The following is a 27,892-nucleotide window of genomic DNA, read 5'->3' on the forward strand; positions in this document are numbered from 1 at the left end:
AATGGTATATAACGCAATCCAAACCAATATAAACAACTAAACAAGAAACTAACAGTGATATATTGCTTCAAGAACAAAGAAAATAGTGTAAATCAATGCAATAGGAATGAATAGCTAGATAATTACTAAGTACTCCATTTGCTTTCAAATGGCAAGACTTGTAACAGAGTATTATGATCAAAGAAAACTGTACATTCACCATATGATCATGCCCATGCCCATGCCCACGCACCACATCTAAACCAACCAATATTTACAGCACCAGCTAATCTAAATCCCATATTCACACGTTATATATACCTCCAGCGATCACGACAGGTGGAAAGACCCTTGCCCTTCGGTTATGGCATATAATAGCTTTTCTTTCATAACTTCCTGCAAAGTGGACACTTGATATTTAAGTATTTCCATCAATGGAGAAATGAAGAAAAGACAAGCAGAAGAGAGCAGGACAAACTTTAGAAGAGTATGGAGGAAGCTTCAGATAATTAGCACATGTCATTACGCTAGGCAAGTCAGCATTGATCTCCTTGTTGCAATGCTGTTAAGCAATCAAATACCAAACAAGTTGTCATTTAGTTGGCTAAACAGACAACAGAATAAGCAATGAAAACCCTCAAGTCCAACCTTCCGAACAATTGTCAGTTTAGGGTTAAGAGAAGCCAGTCCCCCGTTTGGAAGCCGGGGTGCACCTGTCACAAACTGCAAGAATGCTCTTTGCTGCTCCAGATCAAACTCTAGCATGATCTCCAGTAACTGGAAGTTGTAATAATTAACAGTTGAACTACAAAGCTAAGGAATATCCAACAATAAAAGCAACCAACACATTTATATACTTACATTCACAATTGGAGAACTGCTAATAGTGTAGCCATGGTCAAATTTGATGTGTTCCAAAAGTTCGTCCGACTGTATCAAAGAAAGTTAGGGAGTGGGGGGTCTTAAGTTCTCTGCTCAGAACAAGCTTGCAACTAATAGAAGTATGTTAGATGAGTTGACAAAAAGTATAATCAGCATACATTCCATAGTACATGTTCTCCACATAGTAAACGCTCCAATTCTTCTTCTGTGAAAACCCTAAGATGTTTGATAGGGAAAACCTGAAAGCCATGAAAAAGAGAGGGCAATAGTAAATATATCCACTGAAGGAATAATGTACAAATAAACTGCTTCCATACGGACAAATTAAATGTGGTGATATATATCCACTGGAGGAAAATGGCCATAAACGAAGAAAAGGGAGTAATAGTAAACCTGATCAAAACCCAACTTGAAAGCTTCCACTTGTCTAGAAATTCCAGATTTTACTGTCGCATCAACCATCAATGTAACGTATTCCTCCAAATTATGAAGATTTACCTAAAAGAAGATTCCACATACATTTGAATACAATTAAGTATTCTATGAGGTATTAACAATATCAGAAAAATGAAAAATTTTCAAAACCATGCAAAAGCTAACCATCTTCGACTGAGACTCAGAATTAAGTGCATAATCTGGATACCCCGGAAGTGTAAAATCAAGGCATAGGTCCTCAATTTTAGTGCTCCGCAGGCGCACATCGAAATCATGCACATTTTCTTCAGGATGTGATATCAAATACTTATTCCTTTCTATAAGAGCTAGGAACTCTAACAGAGTTCTACCAAGTGCAGGATCAAATGTCTGAATATCATACAGATCAAGTTCCTACATAAAAGATGTAAAAACAATCAGATGGAAATTTGGTAAATCAAAGCAAACAGTGGTGAATACACGCGGCTTACTTACCTTTCCCAGAATAATTTTATAGAAGGCCTTGGAGAATGGAAGATCTAAAATCCTACCATCTTGAAGAGCTTTGGAAACTATCTGTCCCAGAAGAGAAAACTTTCTAATCACTTCTGAGTATGTGGTGCTATTTTCTGCAGTTATCGAAGGCGACCATGGACAAGGGAAAAGTCCATAAGGAGCCACCACAAAACCAGAATTCTCAGCCTCTGAAGAAGTTCTGCTGTGAAGAGGGACATGGTCATCTCTCCACATACCTAAGCCACTACTCTGAAACTCGCGGCAGACTAATGTATAGAACTCCAATGTTGGACCAAGACCAGTACCCACCTCTTCACTATACACCACCTCAAGAAGAACCTTTTGGCGGGCATGAAGTTCCATCATCTGTCTGGCAGATTCAAGTATGTTGTTTCGATGAACCAAAATCTTCTTGCGAGGAATGCTTCCATGATTTTGCTGCCTGCCACTGGATCCTCTAACATCATCATGTGACACTGAATGAGCCTGATGTGGCAATCGGCCTAATGCAACCAAGTAGAAATACTTGCACCTTGCTTCAAAGCTAAACAGGAAGGGGCACCAAGCGATCAACTGACTACACCAAGCAGGCATGGCCCCAGCAGAGACAGCCATAGGGTCTCGCATTTGCTGTTCTAGCTTCTCTGTTAACTTTTTGTTAACAAATTCGTTTTGGGGTACTTCATCAACAGATAAAATTAACTTATCAAAATTATCAATCCCCCCTTCCGCAAACTCAGATACTCTTGAACGATACATCAGATAAAATCTCAATCTATTGATGCCTTCCATCCTTTTCAGAAGGGATAATATATCATAAGTCGGGCCTGACTTACCCAAGTCTTCTTCAGAAGAAAATATGCAAGTAAAATAGGGAGAGTTAAAAAAAGAGGTTCTTCTACATAAGAAAGAAGATAGAGCCTCATCATGACTATGTTTGGAATAACTTGGTTTCTCTGTCATATCTCTTCTGTAAGTTACTTTGTGTGTACGACTCCACAGGCTTGCACTTAGGATATTATTGTGTCCAGCTTCAGTTTGCTGTTCAAGAATGGATTGATACAGTGTCAGTTTTCGGTTGAGTAGCTGTCCTTCCAAATAAAATAGCAAGTTCGAGGAAGTGTGATCATCATCCATGTTGGAAACACCACCATCCTGAAAATGATTATGCTCCTCTTCCTCATCATGAACCTTGAACAAAAGTCGGTAAAAAAGATTATAATTATTCTACTGATACTACAAAATAGCAGAGCAATACTTACATGAACATGGTCAAGTGAAACTGAATTGAGAAGCACACTAAAGACTAGTCATGGAGGGGAAACAAAAAGAATGAATAAGGATGCAAAGACAAAGCAACAAGAAGTAGAAAACATACTGTTTGAACATCGACTGTATCTGCTGAGTCCACGGCTTTTTCTGGAGAGCTGGATGTCTCCGCGGGTGAAGACAACACCAGATTGGGGTTTCCCTCCTGCAAGGAGGAAATTGAGGAAAAGTTAATTGCCATGACTCATGTCCAATGTATTATCAGGTCCATTAAGCAGGCAGCCACAAAGATCTCACAAGCTAGTCAGCATGAATTAAAGACAAGGATAAACCTGAGCTTTCAGAACATCAACAAGCATTTCTGCTCTTTTTATTTGGGAAGAGCTAGAGTCTGATGGTGAATGAGAGCATGAGCCACCTTTCTCCTTTAAATCTTCAGACTCCATTTTCAGATTCTTAGTTTTTCTACTTTTCACCCTAGGCAGCAAATATCCTTCAATCTCATCAAGAGGTACGAAGGGGTCAACATTGACAACATCTTCTACATAATCCTGTAGACAGGTTTCCAGACTTTCCTTCACAAACTGCACTTTCAGACATGGATAAGAAGTACAATGCCCATACGGAATAGTGGCATAAGAGTTCCTTCGCTTATATGCATGGCTTGAGGTGATAGGGAAACCTTCAACTGAAGAAAGAGCGCTTTGTAATCTCTGTACTATGCTTAGGAGTGGAGATTCCTTCCGAGCTGGGTCAGCACTAGTCAATAATAGTCGTCCAATAACCTCAAATCTTTTTTCCGCAATATATGAGTATTTTGCCCCATATTCTCTTTTAAAAAGATTGATAGCATTTGGTAGGTAACAAACAAATGCTTTTATAATTCCACTCTCCAAAAACTCAAACGTGGAGATAGAATCTATGTCATTAAGCTCTGAGATTATTTGGTGCAATAGATTGAAAATGTCTTCTTCCTGCTGACTAGATGTTGCATCCTCCACTGACTTGTTTAACAGAGTTGTTAATGCAGTGGATAATGTTCTAAGCTTCTGAAGAATATCAGTTACTCCTTTCTCGGGGTTCACCGATTCAGTTTCAAAGTAAGTGGCCCATATATACTTAGCTAGATTCTGAACAGTATCATTCTGAAGCGTGCATGTCCTGTTTTCTGGTGACTCTGAAGACTGGCATGTATCAAATGCAAAACATGGGCATCTTTGCACGGCTCTTGAAGCTATACCATCAGAAATAGGAGGGATGTTCGAATGTTTATCTGGAGAGAGTAGCCCATATATGGCAAAAAGAACACCTTCCTTTATAAAGGAATTCAAGTATACGTGCGGAAGCTTGAGCATTATGGTATCAACAATCTGAAGGGCTAATAATACCACATGGTGCTCTTTTCTTGCAAACACTCCAGCCAAAAAGCTGATATTCAATGAAACTAACATGATTAGGTTTAGAAAAGAAAAAAAAAATGTAGACAGTTAGGTTAATTATAACATAGAGAAGAAAACTCGTTCACCTTGAAAAGTTGGCAGTTTGTAGCAAACTATGAAGCGCGTCAGATGAGCTGAAATGAACTAACTTATTGATAACAGAAAGACAGCCGTAACATATAAACAGATTCACACCAGAACTGACCACCTGCTTGGGGGTGAAAATGATAAGTATGACTAGGGAGGGAAATGAATCAACAAACAATTTTAGTAAGATATGGCAGATATCAACCTGAATTAAGATAGGGAGTAAATCAACTCCAAACTTATGCAGAATATCAGGATGCTTCGAAAGAAAAGCTTCTTTATCTGTCTTCTTTTGATTGTCCACTTCAGCAGTAATTGTTGGGAGAAGCTCATTCAATAATTTTAAGACTTCATTTATCTGAAAAATAAGATAGCAAGGACACATGACTACTGTATAAAATATAATGATTAATGACCCCAATGTCAAATAAAATCTTATGTAGCTAAAGTACAACTGATACTTATAAAGCAAGAACAAAGAAAAATTATCCCCTCAAAAGCTGGCCGCAAATAAGTGTACACTTCAAACTAATAGAGGTTACCAGGGTAATTGACATTAGACTTTTAATTCTAGTATGTAGGAAGTGGCACACCAAGTACTGGCCCAAAACATTTGGCCATAGAACCAACTTCTAAACGACCCTCATCGCCTTTCTTCACATATTGAATGAATAAGTAGTTAGGATACAAGAGGACATTTGCATTTTAACTGTGAGGAGGCACAAGCAACAAGACAGATTCAATTCAAATGTGTGTGTGTGTGTGTGTGTGAGAGAGAGAGAGAGAGTAGCAAACCTGGCTCTGATGCCCATCCACCAGAGAAGTAGACTGCATTCCATGTGCAAGATCATATGTAGATAGCATATCCTTAACAATGGTGCTTATGTTGAGCTCAAAAAGTGTCCTAAAAGCAACAGTAGATCCAGTAGCCAACTTGATGAGTAACCCTATCAAGCCCTGCCAACCAAATCATGAACTTTTTCATTCACAAAACATAAAAATTGAGAAAAACCACAACTCCCTAACAAAAATTGGTTTGTACTTGAGAAAAAGAGAAACTTTGCTTACAATGTATGTTGGTTGGGATAGGGTTGTTCGACTGTTTAACCCTATAAGATGCAAGGTATGCTCGACCAATCCATGCTTGCAGATGTCATCCAGCATATGAGTAGAAGTTATAGAACGAGAAGCATGCTCCCCAATTTTAATTAAGCTAGTGGCAACACTCTCAACAAGCTAATACAAAGCCACAAATAAGTCCAAAGGATTAAATACTAGAAAATGAAATAATACAGCCGAAAAAATTTCATGAATGAAATTTTGCAAAATGAATACCTGTCTATCTTCATACTGGAGAAGATTGCACAAAATTGGAACTGCCTCCATGAAAAGTGGCGGAGATTCAGAAGACAGTTTCTTACATATATTTACCACAGTAGACAGTGCAACCCTCTAGCATCCAAGAAAGCAAAGAAAATTAAGTGGAAACGGCATTCTCATATCAAATGTCATAATAGAGTAATGAGGTCATGAATTCTTCAGTAAAGAAGTATTTAGTATAATGGTGCTAACTTAAGTACCTGTACGCTAGTTGAAAAAAAGTCAATATAACTTAAAACAGCCATCATAGCGCCAGATTGTAAGCAAGCAACTGGCTGTTCGCGTGAAATTTTCTCTAATGCTTGCAAGCACTACATTGAGAACAGGCACACAAATGACAAAATTTAAATTTGTAAAAAAAAAAGGAGGATGTAATACAACCACTGATAGTTAGTACAATAATTAAAATTAGTATCCACTTAAAGTTTCAGCAGCATACTTGTTCTGCCACATCCAAGTATTCAATGGCCATTAAACGTTGACAAAGGACTGGAACAGCATCGTGTCTCACAATGAAAATTGAGGATCGAGGATGAACGTCGCACAAATAAGTTATGGCTCTTATAGCCAGAAGCATTATATCTGGATTGCTCTCATGCCTTGCCAATCTAACAAGCAGAGGTGAAAAAGAGTCCACCATTGGACTTGACAAAGAACTATCACTACAAAAGGACAACAACTCACATAGCTCTGTGAGTTGAGCCAACTGCCCTGATTCCTCAACCTTCTCACTCAAACCTAACAGAACTGTCTTAAACTTGCTTTGATCACTCAATGATCGATTCCTATAGTAGTCATGGATGCTATTATCTGAATCACAAGAGCCATCTGCGAGTTCCTTTTCTCCATCACCCTCTGATCTAGTTGATCCAGAAGTTGAGGACGACGTATCCATGTCAGCATCCTGGCCTTCATGAGCAGTACTCGTCAGCGTTTGAGCAGATGAATTGGAAGAACTTGGTCGGAACTCCAATGAATTGCACGCCCGCTTATCTGCTGGCAATTCATCCACTTCTTCATTTCTTTTTTGACCTCGACTAGCCATTAACCACGGCTACTGCGCACATAACAAAACCAACAGAATCAAACTCATTGAAAACTCGCACAATATCATCAAATTCACACAGATACACACAAATGGCTAAAGCAGAACTCAAAAGAATTGTGTTCTCCGACATATTTATTCAGTATTAAAAAAACCCACATAAAAAGATCGAACTCTCTTAAGCTTGGAACTTAACTAGTTCAAACCAAAAAGAAGTTGTAAAAACAGAGAAGAAACAGAGCTTGCAGTATGATGAGTGGCCAAACACACAAATAGGCAGAGCAACCCGAAATATAAGTCTAGAATTGACTTTGCACAAACCAAAATAGTCTGATCACTCATCAACACAGTATGCAGATTAAAATCAACCACGATAAACGAGATAAAACAGAAAAAAACGAGTCTTTATCAATATAAAGAGTGCAAATTGAAAATTGACAAATACTATTACTGAACAAAACCACAGAACCAAAATCGAAACTCTGATCAAAGCGGTGTTCAGTCAGTCCATCTCTTTTTCTGTACCTAGAGGTCTCAAAGAGCGATTGATCGTGAGAACGTTATACAAATCCTAGGGTTCTATAACCAAATTCCACCGCCAGTTGGTAATTTATAGCGTGGAAAAAGGAGTGTATGTTGTTATGTACATTATATATGCAGGTGAAGAAGTATATGTAGATACGGAAAGAGATTATAGAGAGAGATGGTGGTGATGATGATGGAAATGAGTTTTTTTTTAATGGAAACTTAATTAATTACGAAAATAAAATATTCTATTAGCTCAGTAAACAAGATAGCTATAGATTTCTGTTTCCGATTAATGGTGGGTAGCCGCTTGAGACACGTGTAAGGCCACGATCTAATGAGAGCTTTTCGGGTTGTTTTGTGCGGCCTACTTAGTTTTATTTGGGCTGGGCTACTCATGTCTATCCTCAGGTGTAATTGTGGGCCCATTGCTGAAATATAGTACTACTCTCTCCGTCCCAATATATTAGATCTCTTTCTATGTTGTTTTGTGGTGTAAGTTAAGTTAGTGATAAAGTAAATTTTTACAGTAAATAGAAATGACTCAAGTATGTTGGGACACACTAAAATAGTATATGAGCCTAATATCTTGGGATGGAGGGAGTACTTGCAATCTCGCGATAATGCAGAGAAATCAAACACATCCAAATGTTCAGAATTTTGATGGATTTTTTAGTAAATTATGTTATACGGAGTATATAAAAACAAGGGTAAATGTGAGATTTATTTCTTAGCGGATAAAGTCAAATATTTCTGAGGATGTCACCCAAAAGAGTTCTCGCTGCAAAAATAATAAAGATTTGTTTTTAATGAGAATATTATGCGGGCGTCGAAAAATTACTAATATAACAGAAAAAGATTATAAAAGAGAAAAAAGCGCCAATCTTTTTCAGGCGAATACTATATGATTGGAGATAGATATACCCAAGAAGCTTCTCACCTATCCATGTTCCTAATATTTTTGTAAAGTGTAACCAATACATATTTGATTGGAAGTCGTTTCTGATAAAGTGTTGTTTGATTTTTTGAAATTTCGTTTTTTGGATATGGTTAGGAGTGAGGGTTAATTGGTTATCAGTTAATTGAAAAGCAACTTAGATATGTGTACGTACGCATATGATGGGTTAGTTCAAAATGTTTACGGAGTAGTAATATAGTATTACTCCTGTAGTATATTAAATAGCTGAACTTGTGGCTCTACATCATGGCCTATAATTATGGAATACCCAATTTTTTATATTTATTTAATGATATACACATTGATCTACTGTGCATTAATAAATGACTTGTTATTTGAATTTTATAAACATTTGTTTTATTTTTAAAAATATGAACTTGTAAATACTGATATAATCACTTGGTATATCGTGATTCCAGATTCAAAGAGATAGGGTAGAAGAAACAGATGATTTTGTACGACCTTTGTAAAAATCCTGAGAAGTTGAGTGCGATAGTTGGGAGGCGAAATGATGATTGAACAAATGATACAAACCTAATTGAATAGAAAAACTTACCATAAATATAAAAAAGACTTATTCTAGTGAATAGACCAAAATATAAAAATATGATTATTTTTCATGCAAAAATTAGTAGATACATTAATTTTCAAATGTAAAATAGTAGTACTACCAGGAAAGTATTTGCTGCTATGCCAATATTAGACAACCTAAAAGCCATATTCCAATGGAGCAAGACTGCATGGAATACAATCACAGCACTACAAGTTAAACATGATAATATAGTATTAGATTACGAATATCGAAACCTCCCACGATCAATAGTAAAGATGAAACTTTAGATGGATACAAACCTAATTGAATAGAAACTTTAGATGGATAGGACTCTCGAAACTGTGAAGCTAGAAATTTACAGACTCCGACGGCTACAACATCTAAAACTAAATACAGCTTTGCAGTAATGTGAAACCAGCATACAACAGACATAAATCTTTAACAGCACAGGGGTTTTAATTTGGCCGAAGGTGACAATCCATTTCTAGTCCATGCCTCGCATCGGGACCATCATGTGTTGAGCTTGTTGCTACAAATGAGAAAGGGAACTGCGCTAAGAATCACATTGTCCAACGACTGGGAAATGTAACGCATAAAGAGTAGTACTATCAATCAGCACAAAACATCTGATTCCGCATATTGCTTCGAACAACACACACGTGGTTGGAGGCTAACCACAAGTTAGATATGCCCGGATTGATTAGAGATCAATAAGACTAGCATGTTTTATTGATACTTGGCTAGAAAATTTCAAGGCCTTCTTTTTCCTATTTGCAACCCCTCAACGAAAAATTATTGTCTGAGCATTGAAGTTATTTAACTTCATCGATAAATAGCAGTCGATACTACATAACTGCACAGATCTAAGAACAAATAGTTCAATGTAAACATACAATTTGCCTACAGAAGGAGTATTACTTTTGCAAACTTCCCTTTTCTATGAACAGCTCATAAAAAGTCAGCAGACTCAGCACCACGTATATACATTTGAAATAAAGAAATTGGGAAAACATATTGCAGCTATTCATAGTTTTTCAAATGGTGCATCTGGACGTCCCATGAAGAATTAAACATGCAAACCAGAGTCAATTTAAAAGTTAAGAATTCCTTGAAGAACCTCCTCATCTTGTGCAAGACAGGAAATAAGTTTGTACATATATGTAAACATAGAATGTACAGGACGTTAAGTGACAATGAGAAGCACAGTGATCGAGATACCTGAGCATTTATGTAATTCACGCCTTGTGAAAAAGAACCCTGGTGAAGAAGCTTTGGAAATTGCAGGAAAATTTGACATATAATCAGTACGTTAAAATCTATATCCATTATAAAAAGACAAGTCCGAAAGAGATATACTGAGTATTTCTTTGGGTCATCATTCAACAGCGTACCTGAGAAGTCGGAATTTGCTGCTGTAATCCATCTTTCTTTGCAGATCCATCTGTACCTTTGGCTGATCCCTTGGTATCACCCTGAAAAAAATATTGAGCATAGATCAATAACTTTTATAGCAAGAAAGGTTTCATTTCACTGGAAGAAACATATGAATAAACTCACCTCCATCTGCCACCACCGAGAGGATGTCCAGGATCATAGATTCCAGAAAAGGATAACACACATTATCAGTTGCAACACAACACAAAATAGTTTTATTTAGACAAAAATGAAGAAACTTGTAAGGAGAAGGAAAAATGAGGACATAATTACCTCTCTGTACCTGTTCAGGTACACCTTAAGAGGATCAATGTAGTCTTCAAATCCTAAAGTTGCCATAGCCCATAGCAAATCATCCCCATTGATTGTCTTCCTTTTTTCTCTCTGGCACTTGTCACTTGCCCTTGCATCACACCCACCAAAAAAGGTTCAGCTTTTGGTCTCAAAAAGATCGATACAACCTAATGATGTATGTACATAGAAAGACCAAAGACATCGGAGATGGCTATCCATTAACAAATTTCTCATAAAAAATAATTTTAAAAATTGGATCAGACAAGATGCCCATACCTAAATAAACACATGAAAAATTAAATGCAAATACATGTGCCCAAGTTTTGACAGAAACCCAAGAAGCCAATTCGAATACGTAACAAGTCAGCTCTTTTATCCAACAAAATGCAATAAAGTGAGCCAAAATTAAAATCCATGGACATACTCGCTGGTGATGAAGCTAATAAACTCGGAAACACATTCCTGCACAGTCTCCTTGGCATCCTTAGCAATCTTCCCATTGGCGGGAAGTCCCTTCTTCATGATCCTGCTGATATTCGCAATAGGAAGAAACCTATCCTGCTCACGGACTCCGCAACGCGGGCTTTGATCGCCTCCGCTGTCGTGGCTGCCACAGATGGGGCTCCCCGACGAGTGCCCGTCCGCCATGAATCTATCATATTAAAAGAAACCCTAGGTCACGATGATATGCAGCGGAGAGAGAGAGAGGAGGGATAACCGTTACCTGCAAGGGGATTCGTCGAATTTTGTAATTTGGGCGCGAGAGCGAGAGGAAGGATCGTAGGGTTGAGAAGTGAGGAAGGAGACGACGACTGAGATTGAGGGATTGGAAAGGAGTTGAGGTTTATCAGCACCGTTGGTTTTTATTTGATTAGGTGTTGGGTGCTTCTACAATATCACCCCACGTGTCCTCTGTCGGTCTACCTCATCTACGACGACGTTTTGAAATTTTTGTCTTGCTGCTTCTTCTCCAATTTGGACTCACAAAAATATTTACGACTTTCTACAAAACATACCCACACACCCCTGCATTATTTACGTATTTATTTTCAATACTTGCTAAGTATATTATTTTTAAAACACTTAACACTGTTTTCAAATTTTTTTGTAATTATATACTACAATTTGCGATACTTGCAATATAAATATGTAAAAACAATTAATACAGTACTATTTTTAGTTATTACTTACTATTACTTTTTATTACACCAGATTACAATTAAGATTCATGAAAAAAACACAAGTTATAATTAAATTTATGAAATTAGAGAACTGCAAAAAAAAATGGTGAAAGTTGTAGGTTTGGGGCTGAAATGTGAACGTAAAATTGTGGCTGAAATCAAACTAAATTTGAATATATTTTGAAATAATTTTTGAAAACTATATCGTGTAAGAGTGAATAAAAGCAGAAATATCTGCAACAATATGTCTAAACTTTGTCTCAAAGATAACTTATATAGTAGTAGTACTTGATAAAAGCAGAAAACATCTATACAAAAAATATGAAAAACTAAAGAAACGAAAAGGGCACTACTATTCACTCTAATTATCGTATAAAAAATTATAGTTTTACAGAATGCACGATATATTTCCCAGAAAAAAAATCTGAAGATGGTCAAGAATGATGAACAATATATAGACCAATCCTAAAAAATGAAGAGCAAAAAAAAGGCTGGAATTTACAGTAAATCTACACCAACTGTTTTAGTTTTTCCCAGCAGCAGGCTGTGACTAAATGCAGCAGCAAAGCAATCCAACCAAAAATTATCACAATAATTTTACCGAGCAGTTGGGCGTGCAATGGATTCATCGATGGCCAAGTAGTGGTGGTCGCTGGAGCCGATATCCAATGAGCCCAAGTTGAGGGACGAGTGAGCCGAGCGCCTAGATATCTCGTCCGAGCTGCCTTCCCTCACTGCTTCTGCCCCCCTCTCAATGGCGAGTGCATCTTGGATCTCCTTTAGGACTTCAGACATCCATGGCCTCATGCTCCCGTGGGGCTGCACGCACATCAACGCCTTCTCTGCTATCTTCCACATCGATTGTATGTCGTATTCGTGCAATGCAGGGTCGATGATCCCTTGCAAGTCTCCACTCTCAATGTGCAACTTTGCCTGCCCACAAGGATACATATAGTATTATCATTTTTACTAATTTTTAGTTTTCTTTTCAAGTAAACGCCGAGTAACGTGAAATCTAAGAGGCACTCTTACCCACTGGACTATGTTTCGGCAGTTATGTCCAAAATTTTCGTTAGAGATTGCTTCTTGACCGGATATTAGCTCAAGGAGGATGACCCCAAAACTGTAGACGTCGCTCTTGTCTGTAAGCTGCTGGGAGATGTAATATCTGCATTGCGTGAAGGAAGAGCAATGACTCATGTGAACATAAGCAAAACAACAATGTAAACCGAGCTTATAATTAATTCTTGTTTAAATGCAAACCAATGAATAGACCTGACTATCATATACCAAGCAAGTTGTTGCTATTCCACTGGATATGATACTACACACTCGTAAAGAAAGAAAGAGAAAAAGAAGGAAGACGTACTCAGGATCAAGGTAACCAACAGTTCCTCTAACTATGCTCGACACGTGGGAAGCTCCATCAACTGCTAGTTTCGAAAGGCCAAAATCTGAAACCTTAGCTCTCATGTTCTTGTCAAGAAGAATATTGCTGGTTTTCAAGTCTCGATGAATGATTGCTGGAACACAACCAGTGTGGAGGTAATCTATTCCTGAACGAGTAAAAGGAGAACATTTCAAAATTGCTTTTTCTACTAATCAATAATGCCGGTGTTCTCCAATTTTTATGCAGTAAAAATGAGTTTTATTCAGTAATGGATGAAATTTAGATCTGGCTAACCAACCTTTGGCAGCATCCTCAGCAATCTCAAGGCGTTTAATCCAATTAATTCCTCCTCCAAGTGTTAAGGGCCCTGTGAAAATACCAAATTGGTTTAGCTATATCATCAGGTTAGTTGATCATATCTTGATGAAAAAACTTACCATAAAGATGTTCCTTAAGAGTCCCCTTGTGCATGAACTCGTACACGAGAATACTTTTTCCTTCTTCTTGGCAACATCCAATAAACTGTACTAGATTCCTATGATGTATTCTTGAAAGAAGAGAAACCTGTTCTCACCTCAAATCAGTATCCGAGAGAGCAGAATGAAATATATAACACTACTGCACAGTTCATTAAATTATGCAAAAGCTAACCCTATGGATTTCAGAAATGAAATTAACCAGCACAAGTTGCTTAAATATATTTAATCATCTGTGACAGATGCCACAATTTCAAAGTAAATAAGTTTGATATATTGGCAAATCAATAAAGATTCCATTACCCTAGCAAGTAAGAAGCAGGAATGGGAAACATAATTGGAAGATGCATGAAACAGAATATCAAATTTCCAGACACTAAAATCTCTAACATATCATAGGATAATCATTTACTAGGCTTTGCTTTTCAAAATCAGGTGTAAATTTATAGACAACTTCTTTACTGCCTTTATAGACAACTAGATTGATAGAAATTGATTATGTTAATGGAAAACCAATTGCAAATTTTAAATTAAATCCTAGCAAGAAAGTTATTCAAAAGATGGAAGCAATTTCAATAAATCATTCCGATAATTGTGTAGTCAAGTTATTGAAGAGCTTTAACATTCTCCAAACGGTAGCAGAATTCTAGCTAAACAGTAGTATTACGTACTTCATTGGTAAACTCTCTCTTCCCCTGGAAGGAATCATTGGTCAAGCGTTTGACTGCAATTTCTTTACCATCAGCCAGTCTCCCGTAATATACAACCCCAAAGCCTCCCGATCCAATTCTTCTCTCAAAATTATTTGTAGCATCCTTGATCTCAGCCAACGTGAAGTAATGAGCAGCTTCAGCATTTGTATCATCCAGCGAAGAAGCAAGCTTTTGAGGAGGTAAATTATGTGGAGATTCTCCTAACAGAAATCAAATATAGCAAAAATTATTGTGTTCATCCAAGTAAGATTGATGTACATAGTGAAACCTTGGTTATAAGTGTTTAAATCTAACCTTTACGAGGAGGTTTCTTCTTTCCTTTGGGTAATAAGAAGTATGATGTAATGGTAGCAATTAGCATAACAGCAGCTCCAACTGATGTCCCGATGATAATAATTTTCTTATGGCTCCTTCCCTTCTCCTCGTGAAGGCCTGCATTCCCTGTGTAGCTGAAACACGGATGATTAAGAGGTCACAGATAGAGACTGAGCAACAACTTACTAGAAGTCTTTTCAAGATAAAGATTGAAATGCATTTGGAATTTACTCGTATTTTGTAAGTTAAGGCAGAGAGAGAGCATTTTACATGAATAAGCATAAATATTCACAACTGATCAGAAAAATATATTCACCATGGAAGATATATACCCCACTGTCCAAAGTAAATAGGCTGACAATTAATATACTCACTTCAGACTCAGGTCTTTATTAAGAAGACCGGATGGAATTTTCCCAGCTAACAAATTGTTCTGAATGTACCTGCGACCAATGAAAATGAGACTCCGTAAAATCTTAATGAAAAGTATACATGTAAGAAAAAAAATACTAAGTAAATACATTGAACAACACCAATTTGGCCATTTTGTCAGAAAATTGGTTTTTTGGAAGTGCAACACTTTCACGGTAAAAAACCAAAATTCCCATTGGAGTAATTAGCAGGTAAGCAAGAATAAAGAACAACTTAAATTATTGGGAGGAATTTTCAGAAAATTGAAGTTTCACCATAATCCTGTCTGAAGTTATGTAATGAGGTAGACAGCTAGTAGTTTAGATATTATTTGAGCTCTTCAAACTTACAATTCTCTCAATTTTGACAAATCTGCCAAGGAAGAAGGCAGTTCACCATTCAATTGGTTATCCTCGAGATGTCTGCCACAGTGAAACAATGAATCAGTTGCCATAAAGCAAATAAATAAACAGAACAGTTGGAGTACACACATTATCTTTAAGTTAGGGCATCCAGAAAAATCTGGAATTGGACCACTCAGTGAGTTATTATCAAGCCATCTGCAATGAAAAGTGCACAAGATTTGATCATGAACCGGGATAACAAATGTGGCATTGGATAATAAACAGTGGAGCCAGCAACTTACAACTCAACTAAGCCGCCCAACTTTGTGAACTCTACTGGAATTGTTCCCGACAAATTCTTCCCAGACAGTTTACTGCACAAGCACAAAAATGGTCGAAAAAGATGATCATCATATTTTCAGGTTCAAGTTAAGTTAGAAAAGTCGGCAACCAAACATATTTATCTGTTGCAATGTAATCCATTCTGAACTTCTAACTAAAATGGAAGAATAACCTACAGATATTGTCATTACAACATTAAACCAAGAAAGAAGCAGAACTTACATCGATGTTATCATTGGCCGAGGATCTGAACTACACTGGACCCATGACCATGGAGCTGGAATGCATGGGTCACCGCCTTCATTTGCCCACTTAAATGATATATAAGACATGGCTATAGCAGCCAAAACTGGTCCTGCAATTACGATGAATTAGAGACTATTCAACTTGGAGGAAAGCACAGAATGAGAGTAAAAGGAAGCTCATCCAGGTTCCTCACTCAAAGAGTGAACTCCTCAACCTACTAAACAGAAAAGAACAAATGATCCTGGCTCAAATGGACTCAACTCCCAACAAAATCTGGGGTACGAAAGGAGAACAAACCGTGATAATATAAGAACTCTTTAATTGTTTTATTTTTCAACTGTAATAAATCCATCAAAACAGAAAGACATAGTTTGCATGTTTGAGAAAATTTGGTCGTACTCACCATCTGCAGAGCCATCACTCTTTTTCAAATATCTATTGATCTCCAAGGCATTCAGCAGAGGACCCATTGTAGAATCAGAAGTCCTCCCAAATCTGAAAGATAAAACAAATGGTAGAGAAATGTTGTAGTATCCTGGCTCATACAAACGATACTGTCCTTGGGCGTTTTCTTGGATATTAACAACAGCCTTGCTAAGATCAGGAGCACCAGGGAGCATAAACCTGAACTTTCTTGCATCACTTGGACCTAAGTCTTCAATTTCGGCAAAGTAACAAAATGCCCAACCAGGAGCAGGAAAACCATCAAGGTTCAAGCGATACGTCAATGATCCATTTCTGCCAACTACAGCTGTCTGCATTACCTTCTGTGGTGGCCATTCATCCCTGCTGACATCAATTGGCATCTTTGTGGATATTTTTTCAGTTCCTGGAGCAACATCAACAAGGTAATTGGCTTTTCTCACCGAGTCAGACTCCCACATTCGATCAAATGGGTCATCTGGAAACCTACGACATAAATGAAACTTTGAAGACTTCCAATTCCAAGAATAAAAATGAAAGCAAGTTGGACTTCTCAAATTTCAGGTCTACCTGACCGGTTCGTCGCTCTCTGCACCAAAATTTATTCTTGCGGACATACTGAGGTAAAATTGGCTCTCAAACTCATGGAAATAGATGGAACCATTAAACTGTCGGAGCTCAAGGGTGGATATAAATGGCTGACCAGTTGTTGCATTGGACAAACAAACACTGATGGTAGGATCTGTAGCTAGAAATATTAACTCTTGAAGCTCTATTGTATTAGCATCTGAAATTACTATAGTAGCCCAACGTGTAGGTCCAAACGAAATGTCAAATTTGGGATACACATTGTTGTTGTCAAACTTTCCATACAAGAAGGTCGCTCTTATGAGATACCTGGTCCTACTGACAACATTGAATGTGTAGCAATACTTGTTATCATCTGCTGGGAAGGATCTTAGTGTCTTATACTGTTTTCTGGTCTCATTGGCTACGGCTATGTTAACTATATCTCCAGTTAACATGTAGTTATCTGGACTCCATTCAAGACCTATTTCATCTGTAAAATTATTGGAACCACCACAATCCACACTCACAAAACCTGCATTTGTTATAGTGATTGGGTATCAGAGTAAATTCAAATGAGTTTATGCGATCACTTAACAGGCCCGAGTAAATCTATACTTATATACAACAAGCCATGACATGAGCTATGGTTTGTATTGAACATGATATCGATTGAAACCTCTGCACTTCATCAACCACACATACAAAAGGACATGAAGCAATTTACTAGCACTAAGTTGGTAGCATGTCCCTGCTAAGCTAACATTATTTAATCAAGAATGTCAATGATTTGGTTTTTGAGTGAATTGTTCAGCATTTGCAGCTCAAACAAAACATGTGACAACAAAAATATAGTAGAACAGTTTGAAGTAAAGCAGGAGCATGCCAGTGATGCCGCAAGCCATAAAGGAATCTCAGCTTCACAAAGTTATTTGTTTCGGAAACCTACATTACTAAAAAGATTATATGAAAAAGGCCTATATAAGCACTAAGCAGGGCAAGGGGTTGTCTCCAAATCGAGCCCTGAAGTAAATACATATATGAAGATAGCAGATTTACATCAGATCATAAAGCTTATGAAAGCAACAACTGTAACATTGGAGGCTTGCTAAACCCTTGAACAACATATTTTAATCCTCTACGACAGTGAAATACAACCTCAAGTAAGAGACTATAGCAAGTCATATATCTATCACAGTGGAAAATTTTCCTTATTATGTAAATAGGAAATGTCACAAATAGGTCATAACTCTCCAGCACCTTAAATATGACACGGTATCCTTACTTAGCAAACAACAGATCGAATTGCAAAAAGGCACCATATTAATTGTCCCACTCATACAACTTACTCTACACTAACAAACATCGTTTTATACAAAACTGACAATAAAAAAAGATGGAGAGATCTTGGGAAAACTAGCAAATAATGACAAGAAAAAGAAAAACCCACCGTGGAAAATACACGAGAAATTCAACCAAAAAAAACATTGAAACCAAATCGAAAAGCATGTAGAGAAAAAAGTGAGGAACCTGGCATCTGGGCTGTGGAAACATCCATGAGGTAAAGAGAATAAAGAGAGAAAACGAAGAGAAATCCAGCACACCCCATTTCTCCTCTCTCTTCAAATATGAATATGGAAAGAGTACTAGGAAGTTGAAGCCATGAACTATATTACAAAGAGAAACAGAAAGATTTGGAGCACAAGTGGATGAAGATCCTAGTTTTCCAGTAACAACAATAATTATAGTAAAAATCTGAAGGTTCTTGAATAAGTAAAATGTGAACAAGAGAGAAAGACGGAGTGGGTTTAGACGTTTAGTTACTTTTTGCTGAAGTTCAAGTGTTGAAACAACTCAAAAAAGTAAGTGTTGAATGGACTCCAGGTCCAACTCTTTGCTGCTACTTTATCTTTCTTAATTTCTACTATTACTAATTTACTAGTAATATTTTTTCCAAATACAAAATTGATTTTTTTTCAAGAATAAAATTGATAATACTCGTTAATTAGAACATAATGATATGATTCCTCGTACTTAAGTCTATAAATTCAGGAAGTTAGTTATGTAGTTTTCCATATTTATTTAATTTTTACCAATATCAAAAATTAAACAGATATATGGTACTCGACAATAATAAAAAAATGTTGAAATGAAAAAAATTGAATTGATATATTTTGGGATGAAAATAAGACTGCATTGTGGTGTGGCTAAAAATAGAGCTGCTAACTTTACAACAGAAAAAAGAGAACTGTGGCTGGATTTTAGGCTTGCAAGATGGAACTAGGAAGGGAATATTTTTTGTAATTTTCAATTATAAGCTTTTAACTGAATTTATTTACATGTACATATAACAATATAAAAATTTTGATTTTAACAAATTTCAAAGTTAATATAATAATAGGTGATTAGATAAATGATGTCAAATGCCGCTCAATTATAGTGAGTGACAATATGAGTTAAATAAACTTATTCCGTTTCTGTTTTTGTCATATTAATAAACTCATAATTAATCTATTAAAATTGAGATTTGAGAGCGTACTTGAAAATTTTCCTAATCCATTTAGATATTAATTTACGTTAATTTCTTAATGGGAAAATTGGTAAGTATTGAAAACTGAAAAGGGCTTAAAAATTTTATTAAGAAAAAGAAAAACAAACTCATAAATAAGGGTGGAGTCAGAAGTCAAATTATTGAAGTTAATCATATTTGAATAAATTTTCATCAAAGTAATATTTGAATAAATTTTCATCAAATAAATTATTGAAGTCAGAAGTCGTAATATAGATAACTTTTGTAAGATTAATTAAGAAATCAGCCTCACTATTAAATGCTAAAGTGACAAATATAGTACTGGGAATAATGATAGATGATAGGACTGGATATACATTCCGAATCGTAAAAGTATTTCCACTAAGCTTTCAAATTTATTTTTGCAAAGCCAATTAACTTTTCTAAGCCTTTGTCATCCCTTCCCCTCAATAATAACGGTAGTATAATCAAGAAAAATAAAATATTACCATGATATGATTATACCTAATCTAGCAATTTGAGTGTGAAAACCAAAGGCTTGTAGTCATTTCCACTCAATCAAGATTGAAAAATATAAAGCAAAAAGTGACACATTATAATTTTGATTTTCCTCTGGATTAGGTAGAACCAAAAATACATACCTAAAAGCAAGAAAATAAAAAAGAATATGTAACACTGATGCCATTATTTTTAGCACTGGGATGTAGTATCAATCAAATTGGTGTAGATCCAATAAAATTAACATAAACTATTTTTAGATAAAAATGAAAATTTAGTCTAAACAAGTACATTGATTCATAAAGAGTGTAATTAGGTTTATAACTGAGACTTGATTAGATCATATTTCAACAAAATTGACAAAAAAATTACTAATAAGGTAGATAGGTTATGGTACTATACTTTGAGGAGATAAGGAGTAAAATTAATATTCTTCCAACTCGCAGATGCAGATTTAATTCTACAAACGAAAATATTGTCTTAAATCAATTATTTGTGCAGAAAGAAGTTAAAATGAGCATATTCCAGATGAAAAAGTAAGGAAAAGTTTGGGACGAGTTTATATAAAAGTGGGTTACTTTAAAGAAACAAGATTTGTGGATTCTTCGTCACTTTGCAAACGTACTTAAATATATGTCTCCGATTTGACTTTGATTAATACATAAGCTATTGCTTAACCTTTAAGTATTTCCAGCCTTTCCCAGTTCCCACACTTTTCTACTGTATTACAATCTTGGCTTGATTTTCTAAGTTGTAAAGCGAATTTACTAGTCACTTTCATGATTTCATCAAATCCTAATGAAAACATGTAGGGTGGTGCAATTAAAATGGGCTCGGTTGGGAATGTATGGATGGGTATGGCCCAAACCTAGCCATTTTTTTTATTTATGCCATTGGTATTAATTATCAAAAAGTCTAGATGGCAAAATTTGAGAATGTTTTGGTATTCATTGAAAGGATTGGCTACAAATTCAAACACACCTCAATTTGGAACATTAAAATGGCGATTTTTGGATGATTTCTGCTAAATGGGGACAGAGTAAGGGTCTGGTTTATACATTTGCTAAATGCTTAAATAGCCCATTTCAAGAATTTTGCTAGTAAAACTTCAACATTTAGAATTTTACAGGTGCAAAATATTCTACAGAAATAAAACATATCCATCCGTCTCAGTCTAAGAGTCACATTTTGCCACAAAAGTCCGTTCCAATTCCAATTTAAGAGTCACATTTAGAATCTTTAATATTTGGACATAAAATTTTACCTCATTATTCATTAAAATTACACTCAAATGCTAGTATTTACATAAAAATAAACTAAAAATAAATAAAAAACCAAAAAGTCAAACCATCTTACTTTCCACCAACTCACTTCATTTATTACATACTCCACCATCTCAGTTCATTTATTACTCACTCCATCAATTTCTTAAACCTCGTGCTATAACTAATTCTTACTCCTAAACTGAGACGGAGGGAGTACCATCTACTAATTTTTCAGCCATCACCTAATTCCAAATCCAAAAGGTCTCACGCATTAAAACATGTTACATATATTCGTTTCTGTATAGAACTTTAACTCCTTTAAGAATTGGAACACACGACCAAACTATTTATTGATGTGATGCGATTACACACAAGCAAAGCAAACCACATGCACTGAACTAAAAAAAAGGATAGCCCCAAAAATAAAGTAACCATAATTTGATAATTCGCACAGATCACCCATCATATAGTTTACTCAGCATCCGCAAATCTGCACCTCAACAAATAAAAGAGTCATTGCATATATACAGTCAAACTTCCAAAATGTTGATTGATGAATGTTAGCATTCCCCCAGCTTATCTAAACGGGGCGAAACGAAAACTTACCCAAGCTCAGAGAGCTTCATATGAGCTTCAGCATAGTCTTGAAAGAAGGCGTCCTCGTCCTAATACAAAAGCATGTGAATACAATCAGCAAATTATGATCAACGGAAACCAGTACAATGCAGCAGATCATCTTACAGCAGCATATTTTTCTACGTAGGAGCGGAAGATGGGATCCTCGAGCAGAGCTTTGTCTGATGGAAGCTGGATCAAGCCTTCTTTCTCCCCACTCAAAAGCTCCCTGTGTTCAACAAGCTCATTAATCAAAAGGAATTATGTAAACAGTTTAGGAAGCAAGAGGTTCAAAGAGCACACTTGAAGTAAGAGTTGTCGAACATAAGGGGATTAGATGTCCATGCTCCCTCAAAACCTGACCTCTCCTTGTGGCACCTACCCTGAAAACAAGAATCACAACTCAATGCTATCTGTGATCAGCCAAAGACTAGTTCAATTTAATGTTTTGTTTCGTGGAGTACCAGGGTGTGTCCACCCGATAGAGCCACAATGTCTTTATCATTCAGTCCCATGTGCCCGAAAACTTCCCTCAAATGGTCTGTGCCTGACATTCAAGTGATGGTTCTCTTAAAAATCAATTCCACAAACAAATTTCAGATTACACACAAGGAGCAAGTGTTACCTTTCGTGGCATCAGGCAAGCGACCCTCTGGTGGTGATTCATTTTTATCCTGAAACAGAAATGACTTGACATACATACAGACGAGATATACTAGCTAGTTATGCAATCAGAAAAAAGAAGAAGAAGCAATGATTCATGCATTGCAATTAGAACCATAACGTATGCTTCTAAGATTCTTTAAATAAAAGGTTGTGAAAAGTATAAAGAGAATTTATAAGCACAAAGCTCAACATGATCAAACTTTAGCTGCAAAAATAGTGTTGTGTGTTCAACATAATAGCATTAAACAAGCCAATATAAGGGAGGAAGAATTACCGGTCTTCCAGGATGAAAAGGAATCTCTGGCCCTCCGGTTACTTCAACAGCAACAACACCGGCTAGCTACATTGAGTGAGCAAAATGTTTTGTTTTTGTTTTGGTGATGAAAATAGGAGGAATTTATTAGTGGAGATCTAGAAAGAATAAATGAACCTGGTAAAAGTCTGCATAGCTGAGAGTGGGGAATTGTTGCTTGATTGGTTCCAACAGCCTAACAGCAATGTCGAGGCCGTTGTTAGCTCCATGAGCAAGCTCTTGATGGTTCCTGATTGTCCCAAATGGCCCTCCTGTTTTTGTTTTCACATCATATGTTCCAGCTGAGTGCCATCTGGATTCAAGATGAATATTAAAAGGGAATATCTCACTAAGACTAATGATTCAAACAGACGTCAACTAGAATCGCAATTCAGAGATCGTTTTCACATGCAATCTATAGTAGGATGCAGATACATAAATTGAAGGAGTGGATGCAGCAGGATGATTGATGAAAATAGGTTGAAAGGAAGAAGACTAATTACGCCAAACGCAGCATGATCGGAGCGCAGTTCTTCTCTGCGATTAAACCCCTGAGTTTCTTCTTGCATTTCTCCACCGCCGCCTCATAGTCCCGGCTCACCACTGGATACTTCTTCATTATCGTAAGGAAATAAATTGGCCTGAAGAAAAGCTAGCAATGCAAAAGCTGGGAATGATCTAAAAGTCCAAGGTGTATATATATTCACAAGTACAAGTAGAAGAACGAGAAACTTCCATTAAATTCCACGGGCTTCCACAGGCTTACGTGGTGCAATATTGTTTGCATTGTGTATTTTCTAGTTTCATCTTCCATAATTGACCCGACCCCACTTACTAAAACTATACTGTCTTCATCTCACTCCTGATTTTCTCACCCACAACTGCATCAATCTCTATTACAAAATCAAACTACAAACTATACATTAAGTTTTCATTCTTCGATCGTTCTAGTTTAATCGATAATCATTGTAAAATACTAGTATATATAGGATGTTTCACATCACACTTTCCGTCGATTATTTCATTTTGTTATAAACATTTATATCACTTCGCAAAAGAAGCACACCAAAACATTGAAGTCTTGTACTACTTAACAGTCGATGTTGATAATTCAGGTTGTAATTTATTGATAACAATGAAAACTTCTAGTTTCATATATTGCACGTTGAGCATTTAAACACACAAATTGAAACCCATAGGACAACAGCAAACATGCCGGGCATCTAACTGGAGATGGTATGAAAAGGGGAAGATACTAATTTTTGTTCATACCCAATACAAGTGTGATGCGTTGTGTAACAATTTGGTTAGATATGGAAATCCGTGTGAATCACTTCATGGTGAAAAGGATCAAACAGGCTCTGAATCCACATTAGCTGATTTTAAGAGTAATGTTTGCAGTATATTCATTGCTACAAATATTGCCTCTAGAGGTTTAGATGTCAAAGATCTTGAACTAGTTGTCAATTTTGATGTTCCTAGCCATTATGAGGACCACGTGAAGATGCAAGATATGGAGTGGATCTTGGTAAAGCCTTAGAATTATGGGAACAGAGTGTTCCAGAGCTTATGGCTTCGCGGTAAAGGAGAATCAAGGGTTTGAGCAAGCACATGGGACTGGTTATAGTGGCAGTAGTATCAAATTTAATAAAGAGGAGAGGATGAAGTGAGGAGAACTGCAAACAAAGCTCAGGCGACGAGTATGGATTTGAGGAGGATAAGTCAGATTCAGACAATGAAGATGAAAGAATTAGATAAGCAGGTGGTGACATTTAAAATCAAGCTTTGGCGTCTGCAAGTTATGTTTGGCATCCCGCTTGAGCTGGGCTGCGAAAGGGTGGCAATGATGCAACAGCTCTGGCAGCACTACTGAATCTGCCAACATAACTTGGTAAAGATTCAGGCGGATGCAATGCCTGAATACTGAGTATGAAGAAATTTCCCTCAAAATGCTCGTGGAAGGTGACATGCAAGGAAACACTGGGTGCGATATCGGAATGGACTGGAGCAGCCATCACAACTCGAGGTCAGGCCGGGGAAGAGAGGAAGCTTTAGTTGTTCATCGAGGGCTTGCCAAAGCAACCTGGTCTGATAATCCGATGTGTTGGTCATTAGTCTAAACTGGTATCGTTTGGTTTTAATAATGTTGTTGTAATCTCAACAAAGACCTGTATGTGACCATCAATTAAGCCCGAGTGTGCAAATATATCAAACGGCAATTAGAATTTTGTGACAATTTCGACATGCATAAATTTCAAATGTACACTAAGAAAGAAACGAACCAATTTTGTAAATTCAGGAAACAGCGGCGCATTTGATCTCCTACTCTACTCATGATTTAAAACTACTAGTCATGATTTAAAACTAAGGTGGCATTCGGTTGCCATGACTAATAATCATGAAACTATCCATCTAGGATTAAGTTGTGGGATTATTTTAGTTGGAGGAGGAGATTAAGACTAATTATCGCAACACTATCCATCTAGGATTAAGTTGTAAGGTTCAATCTTATAAACCAAACATGATACATAATACTCCCTCCGTCCCGGAGTATTAGACTCACTTCTTTTGGGCACATGATTTAAGGAATTGATATTTAAATAGTTAAAGTGGAGAGAGTAAAGTATGAGAGAGGGAAAAAGTAGGGGAGAGAAGAGAGAAAAAAGTAGGTGGAGAATAAAATAAGATAGATGCTTTTTGCTAAAAAATGAAATGAGTCTAATATGTTGGGACATCCCAAAAGGGAAAGTTGGTCTAATACCTTGGGACGGAGGGAGTATTAATCATGAGATTTAATCTTGGCAACCAAACACCCCTAAGTAGCCTAAATAACTAGTGCCACATATGAGTTGTGTGATTGGAAAAAGATAGAGACAAAACAAACGTAATAAACAGATACTAATAGAAGTGGAGGCGGAAAACATAAAATTAAGTAAATAAAGGTTTAAACAAGAACTCTCTCCATGTAAGCTTAAAAAAAAGACAGGTTTCAAAACCTTGGTGACTATCTTTAAACTCTAAGTCATACCTCAAAAACAGTACAAACCAAAAAATAAAACGTTTCAAGATGCAAATTCCTCACTGAGATACGCCCAACCATTTTGTGAAGTTTTCAAATTCAGTGTAGTCGCTATCGGAGATCATAGTTTTGTACCAACCCTTACTTGCCGACTTGATTGATGCAGCTTCCTCCTATTACAACCAACGTAAAATACGAATTACACATTGTAAAGGAATGGACTACTAATAATTGGAGCACAGCAAGCTAGGGAAAGCAATTAACTTATGCAAGAGCTAAACACACCATATTATACACAATGAATAAATTTAGTCAAGTCGTGGAATTCAGTTTCATAGAGAAAATTTGATATCGTCATCATAAGAGAGAGAAATGTAAGAAAAGAAGAGAGCGGTACCTTTGTGATTGGTTTCCTTTTCTTGTCAAGCTTCTCCTGCTTGGCCTTGAGCCTCTGCGCCTCAGCCAGAAGAGCCATTCTCTTAGCAGCCTTGGCGTACGGGTTGAGTTTCAACATGACATTAAGGTTCTTCAGAGGATTTTTCTTCAACGGAGCTCTCTTCACCTCCTTCTTGATCGGCTTCACCACAGATTGCAACTCATCAGAGTTGATAATCCTAGCCAAATCAGCATTTAGCATTTTAGCCCTGGGCAGCACATACCCACTCTTCTTCTCCGAGGGCTTCTCAAAGGTGCCATAAACCTCATCAAGCTTCTCGAAAGCAGATTTGGTCCACACAATAAACCTCCCCAGATGTCCCCCGGGAGCAAGCTTGAGCAAATTGAGACGCGAAACATGCGCCACGTCAACACCAGGGATGTTGCGGAAAGCCTTGACGAGTTTGGAACCTTCATTTCCGTAGACGACAAGGGGACCTTTCCTGGAAATGTAGCGGCGATTGCGCATTTTCCCCTTTCCAGCGCGGATAGCTTGGCTGTCCTTGGCCTTCTCAGCATCGGCCAAGGCTCCGATTTGCTTGAGGATCTTCAGAGCGGAGCTAGTCTTCTCGACGGCCTCAGCAGAATCGGAAACGACAAGAGGCAATTCGGGAACCTCTTCGATCTTGTGGCCGCGGGCAAGCACCAGTGAAGGAACGGCAGAAGCCGCGATCGCCGAAACGACAGCGTGGCGCTTCTGGGTGACATTGACGGCTCTGTGCCAGCGCCTCCAGATCTTAGTCGGGGCGAACATTCTTCCGCCTCGACACATGTTACCGAAGGCTCCCTGCCCGGCGCGGTGGGTACCACCTCCGGCAACACGGGGGATACGGGAGACGGCGCGGCCGGTACCCCAGGATTCAGCGGAGGTCTGGTGACCGGCGCGTTTGGAGACGGCGTAGGGCTGGCGGGCGTTGTTGGAGATTTGACCGTGCACGAAGCTCACGATGTCGGGGCGGATGGCGGCCTTCATCACGTCTGGAAGTGGAAGGCTGGCTGATCCTCCGTCAGTAGCCATATCGCTCTCCAGCGACTGCACGGTGACGAGGGGGCGGGCGGCGGCGGACATTTTCCCGGGCGGCGGCGTTAGGGTTTTGTGCTCAATGTGAAAAAATAGGTTAGCTGCGAGTAATATATAGTGCGCATTCCGCATTTTCATTGGGCTTGCTTGCCCTACTTCTTTAGCCCATTAATGATTTATTTTTTTAATAGTGCGCATCCCGCATTTGAATTAGGCCGCTGGTCCATTTGAATGGGCTTAAGCTTAAGAACTGTGTACATTGTTGCTAAACTCCTCAATTCTTTATAACTATACATATTTTATAAATGGAATTTGGCAATTTTTCAGTATTTAGAAGATCAATTGAAAGTGAGTACATAACTATGTTA

General features: G+C 37.4%; 5 protein-coding genes across 6 annotated transcripts; all 5 read right to left on the reverse strand.

The window, feature by feature from the left end:
* Positions 1-37: 37 nt before the first annotated feature.
* UPL4 (ubiquitin-protein ligase 4) lies at positions 38-7,746 on the reverse strand. Of its 2 annotated transcripts, none has more exons than XM_048122396.2 (18): positions 7,537-7,746; positions 6,406-7,020; positions 6,167-6,277; positions 5,922-6,038; positions 5,655-5,822; positions 5,382-5,543; positions 4,792-4,944; positions 4,586-4,707; positions 3,393-4,488; positions 3,170-3,265; positions 1,771-2,982; positions 1,462-1,689; positions 1,255-1,359; positions 1,020-1,100; positions 841-909; positions 628-756; positions 458-541; positions 38-375 (listed from the first exon to the last, which is right to left on the reverse strand). In XM_048122396.2, exons 2-18 carry the CDS (start codon positions 7,009-7,011, stop codon positions 310-312), a joined length of 4,605 nt encoding a protein of 1,534 aa, XP_047978353.2. In that variant the 5' UTR covers positions 7,012-7,020; positions 7,537-7,746; the 3' UTR covers positions 38-309. The 2 variants fall into 2 exon arrangements, with proteins under 2 accessions (XP_047978353.2, XP_047978352.2); XM_048122395.2 differs by having other exon boundaries at positions 6,406-7,023.
* Positions 7,747-9,260: 1,514 nt separating this feature from the next.
* On the reverse strand, positions 9,261-11,647 carry LOC125218149 (nuclear transcription factor Y subunit B-8). The gene is made up of 7 exons (XM_048119758.2): positions 11,500-11,647; positions 11,200-11,427; positions 10,755-10,884; positions 10,605-10,610; positions 10,439-10,519; positions 10,266-10,316; positions 9,261-9,576 (listed from the first exon to the last, which is right to left on the reverse strand). Exons 2-7 carry the CDS (start codon positions 11,421-11,423, stop codon positions 9,532-9,534), a joined length of 537 nt encoding a protein of 178 aa, XP_047975715.1. The 5' UTR covers positions 11,424-11,427; positions 11,500-11,647; the 3' UTR covers positions 9,261-9,531.
* Positions 11,648-12,292: 645 nt separating this feature from the next.
* On the reverse strand, positions 12,293-19,016 carry LOC125220991 (putative LRR receptor-like serine/threonine-protein kinase At1g67720). Its single transcript, XM_089062517.1, has 15 exons — positions 18,714-19,016; positions 17,187-17,718; positions 16,597-17,102; positions 16,170-16,302; positions 15,908-15,979; positions 15,753-15,821; positions 15,612-15,683; positions 15,225-15,293; positions 14,830-14,984; positions 14,494-14,735; positions 13,784-13,910; positions 13,645-13,713; positions 13,326-13,512; positions 12,989-13,124; positions 12,293-12,889 (listed from the first exon to the last, which is right to left on the reverse strand). Exons 1-15 carry the CDS (start codon positions 18,790-18,792, stop codon positions 12,554-12,556), a joined length of 2,784 nt encoding a protein of 927 aa, XP_088918643.1. The 5' UTR covers positions 18,793-19,016; the 3' UTR covers positions 12,293-12,553.
* Positions 19,017-21,719: 2,703 nt separating this feature from the next.
* APX2 (ascorbate peroxidase 2) lies at positions 21,720-23,731 on the reverse strand. The gene is made up of 9 exons (XM_048120725.2): positions 23,553-23,731; positions 23,188-23,362; positions 23,032-23,097; positions 22,717-22,765; positions 22,556-22,638; positions 22,395-22,474; positions 22,218-22,320; positions 22,083-22,141; positions 21,720-21,966 (listed from the first exon to the last, which is right to left on the reverse strand). The coding sequence occupies exons 1-9, from the start codon at positions 23,666-23,668 to the stop codon at positions 21,948-21,950; spliced, it is 750 nt and encodes a 249-aa protein (XP_047976682.1). The 5' UTR covers positions 23,669-23,731; the 3' UTR covers positions 21,720-21,947.
* Positions 23,732-25,957: 2,226 nt separating this feature from the next.
* On the reverse strand, positions 25,958-27,619 carry LOC125218917 (large ribosomal subunit protein uL4z-like). The gene is made up of 2 exons (XM_048120722.2): positions 26,466-27,619; positions 25,958-26,241 (listed from the first exon to the last, which is right to left on the reverse strand). The coding sequence occupies exons 1-2, from the start codon at positions 27,570-27,572 to the stop codon at positions 26,128-26,130; spliced, it is 1,221 nt and encodes a 406-aa protein (XP_047976679.1). The 5' UTR covers positions 27,573-27,619; the 3' UTR covers positions 25,958-26,127.
* Positions 27,620-27,892: the final 273 nt, after the last annotated feature.

Source organism: Salvia hispanica, chromosome 1, assembly GCF_029641045.1.
Source record: "Salvia hispanica isolate PSC_SH4W2 chromosome 1, Shi_PSC_v1, whole genome shotgun sequence".
NCBI classification, from domain to species: domain Eukaryota; kingdom Viridiplantae; phylum Streptophyta; class Magnoliopsida; order Lamiales; family Lamiaceae; genus Salvia; species Salvia hispanica.

Bases quoted from the DNA above. Each gene is read 5' to 3' on its own strand.
- LOC125218149 (XM_048119758.2), bottom strand. From the start codon at position 11,423: ATGGCGGACGGGCACTCGTCGGGGAGCCCCATCTGTGGCAGCCACGAC. The intron at 10,317-10,438 runs GTACGCTGTTGA...CAATTTCCAAAG, and splicing joins AGCAAATTCCGACTTCTCAG to CTTCTTCACCAGGGTTCTTT. The intron at 9,577-10,265 runs GTATCTCGATCA...TCTCATTTGTAG, and splicing joins TGAATTACATAAATGCTCAG to CAACAAGCTCAACACATGAT.
- APX2 (XM_048120725.2), bottom strand. From the start codon at position 23,668: ATGAAGAAGTATCCAGTGGTGAGCCGGGACTATGAGGCGGCGGTGGAG. The intron at 22,639-22,716 runs GTAACACTTGCT...CTTGAATGTCAG, and splicing joins CTTGCCTGATGCCACGAAAG to GCACAGACCATTTGAGGGAA. The intron at 22,321-22,394 runs GTGTGCTCTTTG...TGTTGAACACAG, and splicing joins TTCGACAACTCTTACTTCAA to GGAGCTTTTGAGTGGGGAGA.
- UPL4 (XM_048122396.2), bottom strand. From the start codon at position 7,011: ATGGCTAGTCGAGGTCAAAAAAGAAATGAAGAAGTGGATGAATTGCCA. The intron at 6,278-6,405 runs GTATGCTGCTGA...TTCTCAATGTAG, and splicing joins ACTTGGATGTGGCAGAACAA to TGCTTGCAAGCATTAGAGAA. The intron at 6,039-6,166 runs GTACTTAAGTTA...CTTGGATGCTAG, and splicing joins TTTTTTCAACTAGCGTACAG to AGGGTTGCACTGTCTACTGT.
- LOC125220991 (XM_089062517.1), bottom strand. From the start codon at position 18,792: ATGGGGTGTGCTGGATTTCTCTTCGTTTTCTCTCTTTATTCTCTTTAC. The intron at 15,980-16,169 runs GTAAGTTCTGCT...GTGCTTGTGCAG, and splicing joins CGGCCAATGATAACATCGAT to TAAACTGTCTGGGAAGAATT. The intron at 13,513-13,644 runs GTTGGTTAGCCA...TTACTCGTTCAG, and splicing joins TGCTGAGGATGCTGCCAAAG to GAATAGATTACCTCCACACT.
- LOC125218917 (XM_048120722.2), bottom strand. From the start codon at position 27,572: ATGTCCGCCGCCGCCCGCCCCCTCGTCACCGTGCAGTCGCTGGAGAGC. The intron at 26,242-26,465 runs GTACCGCTCTCT...TGGTTGTAATAG, and splicing joins AAAGGAAACCAATCACAAAG to GAGGAAGCTGCATCAATCAA.